The following is a 12,826-nucleotide window of genomic DNA, read 5'->3' as shown; positions in this document are numbered from 1 at the left end:
CCCCTGCAGGCTCACCCTGTGCCTGAGGACCACTGAGCCCTAGGAATTGCTCTGGGAATGCTTTTGTGTCCCCCTTGAACCAGCTTGCTCAGCACTTTTCCACTGTGAGAGGAAAAGCTCAGGCTCTGAGCCTTGGGGATGGACGGGTTGGGAACAGCCCTGTGGAGAAGGATTTGGGGATGCTGGTAGGTGAAGAACTGGACATGACCTGGCAATGTGTGCTCACAGCTTCTTCCCTGTGTTCCAGCCACGAGGTTTGGCTTTGGGTCAGTGCTGCCAAATGGGGTCTGGGGGGAGGCTGCGATTTGCCTGCAGCCCCTGATGTGCCCATCTCCCATCACATCATGCCTCACCTAAGCTTCCTCGGTGAGTGGAGCCGTGCCAGCAGCCCCATCCATAGTGCAGGACATTCTTTTCCCATGAGGAGATGTTTGCAAATTGGAAACCTTCGAAAGCAATGACCACGTATGTTTGCACACAATAAAACCTGGGCAGGGAAATTAAAACCTTGGAATATTCCTCCCTGATCTGGTCCATGCCAGCCACGCGAATCCATCTGAGGAAGCTTTGCAGGTTGCCAGAACACCATTTTTTTTTCCTTTTAAATAACAGTCTGAAGTGATTTTGGCTGTGTAGGGAAGCTCTCCTCTGCTGCAAACATTCTTCCTGTGCTGTTCATCCTGCCCAGCTCCCCACTCACTGCAGGGCTGGAGCTGGATGGGGAGCAGGGGTGAGGGTGGCCACAACTACCTAGGGGGGACCCCGGTGTGTCCTTCCTCTGGCTCATCCTCTAGCACATCCCTGTCTCTGGCTGTGCACTGGTTGGGCTGGTTTTGTGTGTCTCTTTTCCTAATGCTCTACCTCCGCTGCAGGAATTGCTTGGCATCAATGCTGGGCTTTACCAGCAGAGCCAATGTTTGCTTTATCATCTTGTGCCATCTCCTTGCACGGCCTCAGTCCACAGCTCTGGCCACCACACGCTCCCTAGCAGTGCTCAGAATCCTTGCAAGTACCTGAAGTAGTTGAAACCCTTAAAAAGGTGCTGGTAGGATGCTGCTGCTCCTGCAGGCCTGCCCTGTGTCCCGTGCCCACGGCAGGGCTCTGGCCCTCCACAGGATGTTGTCGGTGAGCTCCGTGTCTGCTCCCAGAGCTCCATGACACGCTCGGGCAGCCAGCAGTGAGCAGATGCACTTAATCCCTGGCTTTGATCCTGCAGCTCGAGTGAGCTGGAAACGCCTTTCAAGTTGGATTTTTTTTGATGGAAAATTGGGTTTTTGAAGTGAGTAACTTCCTGTTGTCAGAAGGACTGTGCTTTCCACACAAATCTTTGGTGGGGAATTTTTTCTCTTTCTTTAGAAGAGCTGAGTGCCTGAAACTGGACTGTTGTGTATAGACCAGAAATCTCCCCCTAGTGCTCCCCTTCCCTCGAAGCTGGTTTGTCATCCAAAGTCTCTAGAGTGTGCCAGCAGCCTGACTTCCCTGTGGATACTATATTATACACCTCCACATGTTGTAGGAACCATCTTTAATCCCTTTAACACGTGTGATGGGTTTATTTTGTGCAACCTGAACCCCACTTGTTCATGCTGTAAAGATTCTGGCCAGGGTGAGCAGTTTTCCGGATTTAAGCAGGGGCCACGTGGATGCTGGGCAGGATGGGGCAGAGGTCGGAGTGCTGGAGCGTGTCCGGGAGCTTTCTGAAGCTGGGATGCCTGGGATAGATGCAGCAGCATTCTGTTCTGCTGGGAAGGTTCATGTCAAGGGTTATCAGCTGCAGAGACAGTGAGGGAAGGGAAGGGAACAACAGCTCTTGGGGTAGGAAAGTATCTGTAATGGAGTGGCTCCTTCCCAGTGCTGTGCTGACATGCTTGGAGAGCTGAGGAGATAATGGGGGATGAAATACTGGTGGTTGTGTCCTGCAGGTGAGGGCAGGTGTGGCACCCCATGAGTGATGTGAGGATGAGGTGAGGGGCATGAGGGTGTCCTCAGGAAGTGGACCTGAGTTAACATGGCATGTTTGAAGGCATCCTTGTATCTCCTAGCCTTCCACAGCCCACCCTCGAGGTCGCTTCCTGCCCTGAACCCCCCATTGTGAGCTCTTGGAGGTCTGGGGTGCCACCTGGGTGTGTCACTTGGAGCGTGCTCTGCTCTGTGTGTCCTTGCTCAGCCGTGCACTGCCTGTCCTGCTGTCCCGTGCAGCACCTTGTGTGGGGGGTGAAGCATCCACTGGCAGCATGGACCAGGTTGGCTCCTTGGTGGCAATGGCCTCTGCTTCCCAAAAGTTTTCTATGGTGTGGGTGCTGAAACACTGGCACATGTTGCCCAGAAAAGCTGTGGCTGTTCCATCCCTAGAAGTGTTCAAGGCCAGATTGAGCAGGGCTTGGAGCAGCCTGGTCTAGTGGAAGATGTCCCTGCCCATGGCAGGGGGGTGAATAGATGGTCTTTGAGGTCCCGTCCACCCCAAACCATTCCATGATTCTCTGATTTCCCAGTCCAACAGGCAGCGCCAGTGCTGCGACTGCGTGAGCCTGGCTGGAAGTGGTCCAAGTACATCAGGATGTTGGTGCTTGTTTTCCCTCTCTGTGGGTTCAGGAGGGGTCGAGATGTTGAATGCAATCAGTGACAAAGTCATGTGCTGGCTCAGCTTACTGGCTGGAATTCGACATTAAAGATGAAATTAAAACTGTGTGTAGATTAAGAGCAAAACTAATGGCCTGACCTAGATACAGCAAGTGCCCAGGATGGCAGTGCGTTATCTGCTGAGTGAAATCTCAGCCAATTATAAATTCAGATTGCTTGAAACTCGTAATTGCCACCCTCTCTCCAGTGCCTGCCGGAGTCCTGCCTGCACCGCAGTGCCGCTGCCATGCCGGGGCCAGCACAGGGTTACACAGAGGGATACAGCAAGAAGGGGTCTCTGCAGAGCTCCAGCTGGCTCTTCCATCCATGATTTGTGCTGGAAGGAGTGTTGGAAGAAAGGATTTTGCCTTAATTATTGTCTGCTGTCCGTGGCTTCTCTGTGAGCTCTGCTCCCTTTGAGGAGCCAGAGAAAGGGCCAGCTCTGAGGAGGCTTTTCCTCTGCTGTTGCTGAGGCTTCTGTAGATTGACAGGCTGGAAACATGCAAAAGAAAGAGAAAAGCTGTGTCTTGTAACACTTACATCCCTCCTCTTCTGGAAAAAGAGCCATGAGCCAGGCAGAAATTCCATCCTCTGTTACCTGCCGGAGCAGCGCTGCCTCCCATGGGGCTGTGAGAATGGGACCAGGATTAACAAAACCTCCCCGAGCTGACAAATTGTGCAGAGAGCTGGTAGTGATTCCAAGGCTTTTAGGAGAGTGGTGGGGTAGAAAATTGAGAAAAACTCTCCGTCGTGCTGCCACGTGGGACTTGTTCACCTGGGAGCTGCGAGCGTGTTCCCACTAGCGCTGGGTGAGTCACGGATTGCTGCTTGATTTATAATTTACTGCACTGCCATGGGGCTCAGAGGAATTTCAGTGCCTGTGTCTGTATTCCTCCACACCAGGAAGAGTCAGCCGAGGACGAGGGCTGCAGTTGTGACTGCTGAGACTCCCACGCAGCAGATGGGGGCTGTTCCCAGCAGGAACAGAGCTTTGTTGGTGCCGGAGCTGTCGGCCCCTGAGCGCTGAACCAGACAGACGTGCTTTTGCTGCTTCACTTCCAGACCCCTTGGAGGAAGGGATGCAGGCCCAGCTGAGGCTTGCTCCAGGTGTGTGTGGGGGGGCTGGTACCCCCCACTGCTGTGGGGATGCTGGAGGAGGATATGTGGTCTCCATGGGTGCTGCAGCCCCAGCCATGTGGGCAGTGGGGCTTTGTCCTCCCCAGCTCAGCCATGGTTCAAGTTCCCCCACAACACCGGCTGTTTTTAGTGTTATCTTGGGACAAGTTTGTCACCTAGTGACCTCCCTGAGCAGAGGGACCTGTGCCACACACCAGGGTCCCCAACACAGGGTTCTCATCCCTGTTGCTTCCCTCTCAGTGCCAGAGCACCCAGAAGACCCAGAAGATCCTCCTGCCTCATCCTTGATGCATCCTGCTTAAATATTGATCATTTGGAGGTCATGGGGGCCAGGAATCAGCACTGAGGGCTAAGATCTTTGATAATTTTTTTTCTTCTCAGAAGTCTGCTTTTTGGGGAGGGTTTGGATTTTTTTTTCTTATTAAGCTAAGCTCTTATGGGGATTGAGATAGCAGAGCTGCAAAACAGTGTTGGTTAGATTATTCTCTCGCTTTTTTCCAAACCTACACTCACATCCAAGATGATTTCAATGTTGCTATCTCAAGAGCAGCTTGAGATGGAAAATGAAAGCATAAAGCTGTGTGAAAATCACTCAGTGATGCTGTGTTTGGGATGAGGCTGGAAGATTAATCTTCAGCCTTTGTGTCCTGGGCAAGCCAGGACTGGAGTCCGAGGTCTGTGGAGGGAGGAAGATGGTTGGCAGATGAGATTATTTTTAAATAACAGGTGTCATCTTCTTTGATCAAAGTCTCCCCTCCAAATGCCCTAATTTCAGAAAGTGGCTGGTATCAGTCTGTTCACCCGTTGCATCAGCCTCAATCAGTAGGAAGTGCTGAAGGTGATGGTTAAGTATGTGCATGAATTCCACCCTTTTTGGGCTTGATAAACCAAAATGTGTGGTTCTTATCAGATCTGTGAGTGTGAAGATAGTGGGGTGCAAGATGAGAAGGGCAGATGATGAGGCTATGGGGCTTGAAGGGTTGACTTGTTCTGGGAAGATGAAGACACCAAGGAAGGTGCCATTAACCCTCTGGAGAGGAATCTGTCCATGGGCTGTGACATGTCCATGCTGGTCCTTCTGCCATCACCCCGGAGTTTTTCAAGCCAGTTTATGTTCCCATCAACCTTAATCTTTGCTCCACTCATCCCTTGGCACATGATTTCACAGATTATGTTTTTTTCCCCCTCTGTTAACAGACTTGTTAACAGTATAGACACTTTTATGTTAGTTTTCTTTGTAACATCTCTCTGGATGCCTCAGTTCTGTGTTATCTTTTGCAGTTTCTGAATTTCCTTTCAATCCTTATTCTTCTCTCCCTGGTTTTTTTTTGCAGTACAAACTCTGTGAGGGAGAACGTACCCCTGTGCACGCTGTTTCCTTCCCAGGACGGGAACTTGTGCTTCCTGAAACCACTGCGAGCCGTGTTCTTTTCAAGCCTTCTGGTTTGTGGTTGTTTGAAGGGTGTGAGCTGAGCTTCAGTTCTTTCACTTCCGCGTTTTAAAGCAAACTTAAAAAATAATAATGAAAAGGATTAGTGGGACTCCAGGTCCCACGGGAAGTCCCAGCAGTGGTGTGTTCCCTGTGTGGGAGGTGATGCTCTACCACCTCAGCTGTGCCTGGTGGTCCATCCCTGGGGAGCTGCTTTTTGGGGTCCTCAGATACATTTTCTGCTCCTGATGTTCCTGTAAGCTTGGTTTGCTCCTTGCAGATCCACCCTTTGCCCAAGGGCAGGACACTGTTTAAGACTGTTTATCCTCAGCTCCTCTGCAGCACTCCTGCTTCCAGCAAGCTCATGCTACCTATGCCCTTTTATCCCCTTTTTTTTTCCTTATTTTTCAGAGCTTTTACTCTGAATTTTCCATTTCTGAACATGTAGGTGTGTTTCCCTTGCAACACTTGTATCCCAAAACGTGACCTCGTGTTTCTGCAGAAGGGTCTGGTTACCTGTCTGCTCCTCCCTCCCACAGCTGCAGGTTATTGAGCAGAAATGCCTCCCTTTCACGTGACCCTCTTGCACTGAGGGGCTGACAGGGGTGCGAGTCTCCATCCCCCTCTGTCCATCGGCTGTGTTTCTGGAGAGCTCACAGCCACTGCATTTTCTACTTTATTTGGATTTTTTTCCCTCTTTCTGCTCCCGGCACTTCAGGTATGTCAGTGACAAGCCCTGCCTGAAGCCAGACTGTGGTGGGCAGAGCTCGATGGGATGGGGTGAGGGGTCTCAGGATGCTTGTGCTGGAAGGTGCTGCCCTTGTGAGCACCCTCATTTGAGGGAAGCAAAGACCAGTTTCCTCTTTAAGAAAAGTGCTTAGCCAGCAGTTTCGGAGGGCATAGCCCTGCTTGGAGGCTGGGCAGCACTGCTGCCCCAGGACCATCACTGGGATGTGGGGTTGAGTGGAGGGGTTGTGCTGCCCACTGTGCTCCTGCCTGCGTGGCACAGGGGCCGTGTGCCCTCAGCATGGGGCTGTGTGCCCTTGCAGCTCCTGGATTGCAGGGTGGCTGCTGTGAGGCCACCAGCCCACTCACCCAGCGCTCACCTCCCTAGGAGATGGAGAAGGAGCAGTGCTTTCCCTCTCCCCCTGCCCGGCACCCACAGCCCTCCGCTCCCGAAACAACTGAGGGCTTTGCCGAAGGATTGATATTCCTGCCCTGAGTAGCTGTTGTTTAATATTCAGGATATACTGCGTTTGGGCACGATGAATATTCAGGAGGGGGAATGAGCAGAGCTCAGCTGATGCCTCTGGCTGAGCGCTGGGGATGGCGCTGGCTCTCCCCGGGCTCCCTTCAGCCATTCCCGGCGCGTGCATCCGTGGAAAATGGGTCCCAGCAACGTTCAGTAGCTTTAGTAATTTGGAGAGTTGGCTACGTGCAGTTGAGCGTCAGATGAATTTCTCAGCAGGCTCGAAGCCCTGCTCTGCGGTGCTGAATATTGCTATTATTATCACATTAGCCACTGAAACACCTGACAAGTGTAATTAAGTGATTTTACCTTGACAGCTGATGTGCTTTTTTAAAAAAAAAACCCAGCTTTGAATATCCAATTGGTGTAGTTTGATGTGCCCTTTTATAGACATCAGTGTGCAATAGCAGCAGTTCTGCTGATAAATCCTCCTGTGTTGGGTGTGGAGATGGATCTCAGGACCTTGAGGAGTGGGGGGTTACCTTACCCAGGGAGTGTCCCAGCTCCTGGCTGGTCCCTGGAGTGTCCTGCCTCCTGCTTTGGGCTTTCGGGGTCTCCAGGGAAACCATTCCCTTGCTGAAAGGTGCTCGTGGGCCTCTGTGGAGCTGGGCATGTCCCATGGAGCTGGCAGAGTCCACTCCCCATCACAGCTGTGACCTTTCATTTGACCTTAAAGGTCTTTTCCATCCCAAAGGATTCTGTGAGCTGTGGCAGATCAGCCCACCTGGGTTTGATCTTTATCGACAAGCAGGTAGGTCTGTGGTGAGGAAAGCAGAGGTGTGTCCCCAAAATCTCCTGAGCTGGCTTCCCGATGAACAAGTTCTTGCACCTCTGATGTTGTTTCTGAGCTCTTAGCTGGGTGGTCCGTAGGAGGGCACATCTGGAGCAGCTGGAGAGTGCTGTCCTTGCAGGATGTCATGGCACTGTGTTGCTGTACAGCGTGCAGTGTGTGCATGCAGCATCTGTAATTCTGATGTGTGACGGAGAGCTTCATGTCAGGAGGTGGAAGGGCCACCGTGGGCTGTGCAGCTGGGCTGGGTGGCAGCGCTAACAAGGCAGTCAATCCTCAATCCCCCTGACCTGCCAGTCCCCTGCAATGGGCTCTGGCCATGCACAGCAGGATTAGGGCTGCCCTCAGGTGTTTAAAGTGGAAGCCAGGTGACCATTTTGGGGCACAGATCAACATCCTTGGCACTACTGCCTGGAGCAAATGGAGTCTCAGATGTGAGGAGCAGGGATATTTCCAGTCATCTCCCTCTGTGTGGTGCGGATTAGGCATTTCGTGGTCCTGCCTGTTGCCTTTATTTGGTTAGTTTGGGAGCATGTTTTGCTTTGATGGGAACATGCCCAGCAGCGTTCTTAGGAGGGGATATCAAGCACCACCAGCAGCATGAACTCCCCATGGCTCTGACCTTGCCAGCCCTGTGCATGTGATGATTCACCAAATGTACTTGAGGATGGAGAGACCTGGGCAGCTGAGGGCAGGACGGGCTCCTGCCCCATGGCCAGAATAAGTGCAAGTGGCCACAGTGGCCAGGGAACATGGTGGGATGCTCCCAGCAGGAAACCCCTTTTCCTCCTGAGAAAGCTATTGGATAAATCTGTATCCCCTGCCTTGCCCTGCACCCTGCTGTCTCCTCTGAGTGTGGCCCCATCTGAGCGCTCCAACTTTTCCAAGCACATTTGCTTACCAGGAACTGGGATTTGGGCATTTTAGTGTTCAAAATCATCACGACCTGCAGCCAAATCCTTGTGAGCTGGCTGAACCCCTTTGTGCTCTTATGGGCATATCTGATTTATGGGATAAGCTCAGCAAATAGCGTGCAAAAAGGTGCATGCCATGCGGGATGTGCCAAAACAATAAATCCAGATTCCTCCCTTGTTTCTCCAAAGGACTTTTGGGAACCAGATATCCGGCATCCAAAAGAAAACATGCATGGGTTGTCTTTCAACATGAGCTCTTTGGCTCCATTTGTTTATTTTTATGATGAGGATGATTGGAAACTAAAGGTTGGGAGATGAGAGAGCCTGGTGGATGTGCTTGCTGCAGCTCCGTGTCCTGGCTGGAGTCTGGTGCTTGTGGCGGAGCAATCCATAAAAATCCATCCTGTAATGGAAACCACCAAAAAAACAAGTCCCCTCTTTGGCCTCCCAAGGAAGGAACTGTGTCCTGCCTGAAGCTCTCCCACTACTGTGGAGGAGGAGAGGTTTCCAAGTGGTTCAGGGGTAATGGGGCTGCAGGGTGACGGCTGATGAAACCCAAATCTCTTTCTGAAGTGTGTTTTTAAAGGTTCATCTCAAAGTAACTCACCCTGAGTACTTCCATACTGCTTAAAATGGTGTTTTTCCTGGATAAGTTGTCCGTGGAACCATTTTTTATTAACTGGATGGAGGTTTGTGTGTTTATTGGGTGCAGAAGTTGAAAGCGGGATATTCCCTGACAGCTCCTGCAGGCATAAAGCCACGTGAAGGTCTTGGTAAGCTATGAGCCTGTGGCAGGGTCAGGAACGTTGATGTTTTAGGAGACTAATCACTAACTTAAAGCCAGGAGAATCCAAATTTCTCTTCAGCCACACCTGGCTTCCAACAGCAATGCCTTTGTTAGCAGAGACTCCTGACACTCAGATCCAGCAGGAAGCCAAGCAGGCTGGAAAATGGAAGGATGCTCAGAGAGGCTGTTGCGGAGAAAGGAGCTGGGAGCGAGGGGGAATGTGTATTAGGAATGCTGTTTGCAACGTGAACTTACCAGTTTTGTTTGGAATGTGACAGGTGGGGACAGGGCAGGTTATTTATGCATTGGAGGGGTGGAGGTGGGACACACATTGTGGCTTTAATTGCTTTCTCCTCCCAGACGCCGTCGGACACCGACATGGGGACTACAGGGTGTTGTCCTCCAGTGGCAGGGTTGGAGAGAGGGGTGCAGCAGCAGGCAGTTGCTGAGATCTGCATCCTCTCTGCTTCCAGGGAAGAGATTTATCTCTCCTGACTCCTTAGCACCGCTGGCTTGGCAACTGGAACTTGCACCTTGGGCCATGGCCTCTTCCCAGGCTTTACTGATGCTGCTGGGACATCCCTCAGTGAGACCAAGACCTGCTGAGAAAGTTGCAAGAGATTCTGTCTTTCCTGGGAGTTCTGTCTCTGTTGGCTCTGTCTGAGAAAGACTTTAATCTTTGCCAAGATCAATTAAATCGATTTAAGACAGCAGGTGTGGATGCTGTCCTTGTCACTGCCATGAGCTGGCTCCCGGGACACGTGGTCCCTCTCATGCTGGCTGGACAGGCTGTCTTCCTCCAGCTCTGCTTTGGGCTGCAGCCCCCCAAACAGCTCTTGAGAATTCACCTCCTGCTCCCAGCTCGCCTGTGGCAGATTCTTGGTTGCTCTGCCTCAGTTTCCCATCATTAAACCCGTGCTCTGTGCACTTGGTCTCAGAGAGGCAGAGGATGGCTGAGAGGAGGGCATGGCCAGCTCCAGGTTTCAGAGCTCAGTTGGTGGAGGAAAGAGCTATTGATTTTTCTCTGCCTTGTTTTCAAGTGGAGCTGTCAGTTTTCCAACCAAAGTTTATGTGCTGTTAATGATTTACTGTCAGCCCCTTGTTTTAAGGTCTTGCCGTTCAGCTTTCAAGAGGTGAAGCGTGTAGGAGTTGGCACCCCGGAGGCAGGATTGAGGGCAAGATCCTTTCCACCTCTTTGGGTCATTTGTTGTCACATCAAAGAGAGCACAGTATTGTGCAGGAAGGCAAAGAGGGGTTTCATTTGCTCATTGGGTGCAGGGACCTTTGGGGTCACGTTCTGCCTTGCTGTCTCTGGAGAACCGTGGCCATACTGCTGAATCACTTGTGTCACCTGCCAGTGAGAGGGCAGTGTAGGTTGGATGGGGTGGGCACTCAGCCACCCCCCAGAAGCTCTCACAAAGTCAGCCAACACTTGGCAGGTGTTTCACGGGCCCTTTGGTCCTTCTGTGGGATTTTACATGCCTGGAGAAGTGATGACTTTTCCTGTGCTGTCCCCAGAAGGGCTGATGCTCCTGCTGGGAGAAGGAAGGGTGAGTGCTCTGTCCCCTCCCGTGCAGATGAGGATGCTGCTGGCATCAGCTGGAGTTTACTTGTGCCAGATTCCCCCTTCTGCATCGCTGGGCTCTTCCCCAGTCCCTCGGGAAGCATCGATCTGCCGACAAAACCAAGGCATTGCAACACCCTCTGTCTTCAGACACCCCCTCCACTTCAAGAGGCTCTGGAAGTGGCAGGACACAGGCAAAGTGTGAATCCTGGGAACTCAGTCCATCTCCAGGGGCCATGTAGCAGCACATCTGCTTCCTCCAAGATGGGATGCCACATCTGCTCGCCTGGCAAGGTCAGGCTCTGCCTGCTCCCACAGCATCTGTGTATCCACATCACGGCTCCCACGTGGCATCACGCTGCTGTGGCACTCGATGAGGCCCCACTTTGGTGCCATCCCTGTGACAAACTGCTCCTGGGATGCTCTCAGGCTTTCTGTGCTCTTGGAATGCCAGCTCTGAGGCATTCCTGTGTCAGAGACAGGGGAGATCCACAGCTGCTGTGGGTCCCTTTGCAGTGCCACGGGGTCTGAGGGGGCTGGTGCTATTCCATCGGTGCTGGAAGTGCTGGGGTTTTGCTTTAATCTTATAAGTCATGAGAAGAAAGGGTGAACTTTGAGGATTTTGACTGCAAAGCTGTGCTACAGGTGTTGTACCCGAGGCTGAAGGCTCGTCCTGCCCAGCATTTTGCCCAGCTGTGAGTGTGAGGACAAGCCATGTGCCGGCTTGTCCACCCAAGGGGTCAGAGCTTTTCCCATAGGGATACCCTCTCCCTTCCCATAAGAGCATGCTCCTGGGCAGTGCTGGGCTGGCTGATGCAAACGAGTGCCAGTTGCTTGGGATGGGAGTGCTGCACGGAGAGGAATCCGCTGTTGGTCCGTTGGCCGATGCTTCCGCTGCAGACAAAGCGCTGGTTATTTATTGCTTGGCCTTCACCTTGTTTTGGCTTTCCTTGGGCACATCTCCCACGCTGCTCATGGAGGGTCTGCCCCCCTCAGGGGAAGCCCACCCCACAGCGTTCCCAGTAGCACATGTCCCCATGGCTCTGCTGGGCTGTGCTGGCAGTTTTGGGGTGGCAAGCACTGCCAGGACTCACTGTTTGGGCATCCTTATTCCTCCTTCACCTCATTGCCATCTCTGAGCCCCACAACCTACCTCAGGTGCAGCGTGGTTGTTACCCCCTAGAAGAAGAGAAATTATTGTCATGGGTTTGTTTTTGTGGTATTCCTGGTGAAATGGGAGGGAAGTGCCTTGCTTCCCGCCAGCCCACAGAGGTGGTGGTGTGGCCACTGGGAAAAAATCTGTATTAGAGTTTAGGACTGGGAGGAGGGTGGCTCAGGCCTGGCACAGGTCGCAGGGAATCAAGGGCTTCATCCTCAGCAGGAACCCCCTTTGCCCTCGTGCAGTGCCCCTGCCTTGGGAAGCCCATGACTCTGCCCAGGACAGCATTCACTCAACCTCTTCTGCGTCATCCCTTGTGTCAAACTCAGCCCCTTCCATTTGGTCTGATGCCACTTGATTCTTATAGCTGCGATTTTGAATTTCACAGTGTTCCTTGTCAGTCCCAGCAGGAAATATGTTTGGGACCAGTTGGGAAACAGAGGAGGGGAAAAGCTACCAGAAGGGTTTTTTTTTTTTCGCTTCTTTGATCTGAATTTATTTATTTATTTATTTGTTTGTTTATTTATTTATTAGCAAAAAGCGCAATGAGAGCACAATGCGTCTCCTGCAATCTGTTTGCTGCTTACTGGGTATTAGAGGATGACACCAGCTGGGCTGGTAAAAAAGTCTTAAAAAAGAATAATCCCAAAGCCACATTAGCAATTAAACATGTCACTGGCTGAACTCTGGAGTTTAATCCATTTTTCTCCTTTTTTCTCCTCCTTTTTTTTTTCTTTTTTTTTTTTTCTTTGATTTTCTCTTGTTTTGTATCTGAGTTCTGGTCGGAGGCCGTGCCAGATGGAGGTTGTGCCTCAGACTGATGCTGAGTTATTTTGTATTCCACTCAGGATTAATTAATGTGATACATGAGCGACTCCTGGGTGGTGGCTCCTCTCTGAGGGGGCACGAGGTGGGTCAAAACTGAGCATGGGGTTTGATACCCTGAATTAGTCCTGGAATCATGGAATCATAGACTTGTTAAGATTGGAGGAGACCTTTAAGATAACCAAGTCAAGCTGTCAACCCAGCACCATCACCAGCCCACACTGACATCAGGGGAAGGTTCACATTCCATGTGAGGACACACCAATGCCAAGCATTCCACCAAATCCCTCCTGGGATGACAGAGATGCTCTAACTGAAACTCCTCTTAGCAAGAGGCAGAAATAACTGGGGTT

At 51.7% G+C, this 12,826-nt stretch overlaps 1 protein-coding gene across 2 annotated transcripts in view; it reads left to right on the top strand.

Annotated features, from left to right (window-relative positions):
* MID2 (midline 2) overlaps nt 1-12,826 on the top strand; it is a 74,082-nt gene that overhangs the window by 19,609 nt on the left and 41,647 nt on the right. For both annotated transcript variants that reach the window (XM_039382707.1, XM_039382708.1), the window contains exon 3: nt 5,261-5,265. In XM_039382707.1, the coding sequence (XP_039238641.1) occupies nt 5,261-5,265 (5 nt within the window). The remainder of the gene's footprint in view (nt 1-5,260; nt 5,266-12,826) is intronic.

Source organism: Pipra filicauda, unplaced genomic scaffold (genome assembly GCF_003945595.2).
Source record: "Pipra filicauda isolate LSUMZ 115617 unplaced genomic scaffold, ASM394559v2 scaffold281_size1565311_pilon, whole genome shotgun sequence".
Classification (NCBI taxonomy): Eukaryota; Metazoa; Chordata; class Aves; order Passeriformes; family Pipridae; genus Pipra; species Pipra filicauda.
Note: the sequence above shows the minus strand (reverse complement) of the source record. Positions and strands in the feature narration are given on the sequence as shown.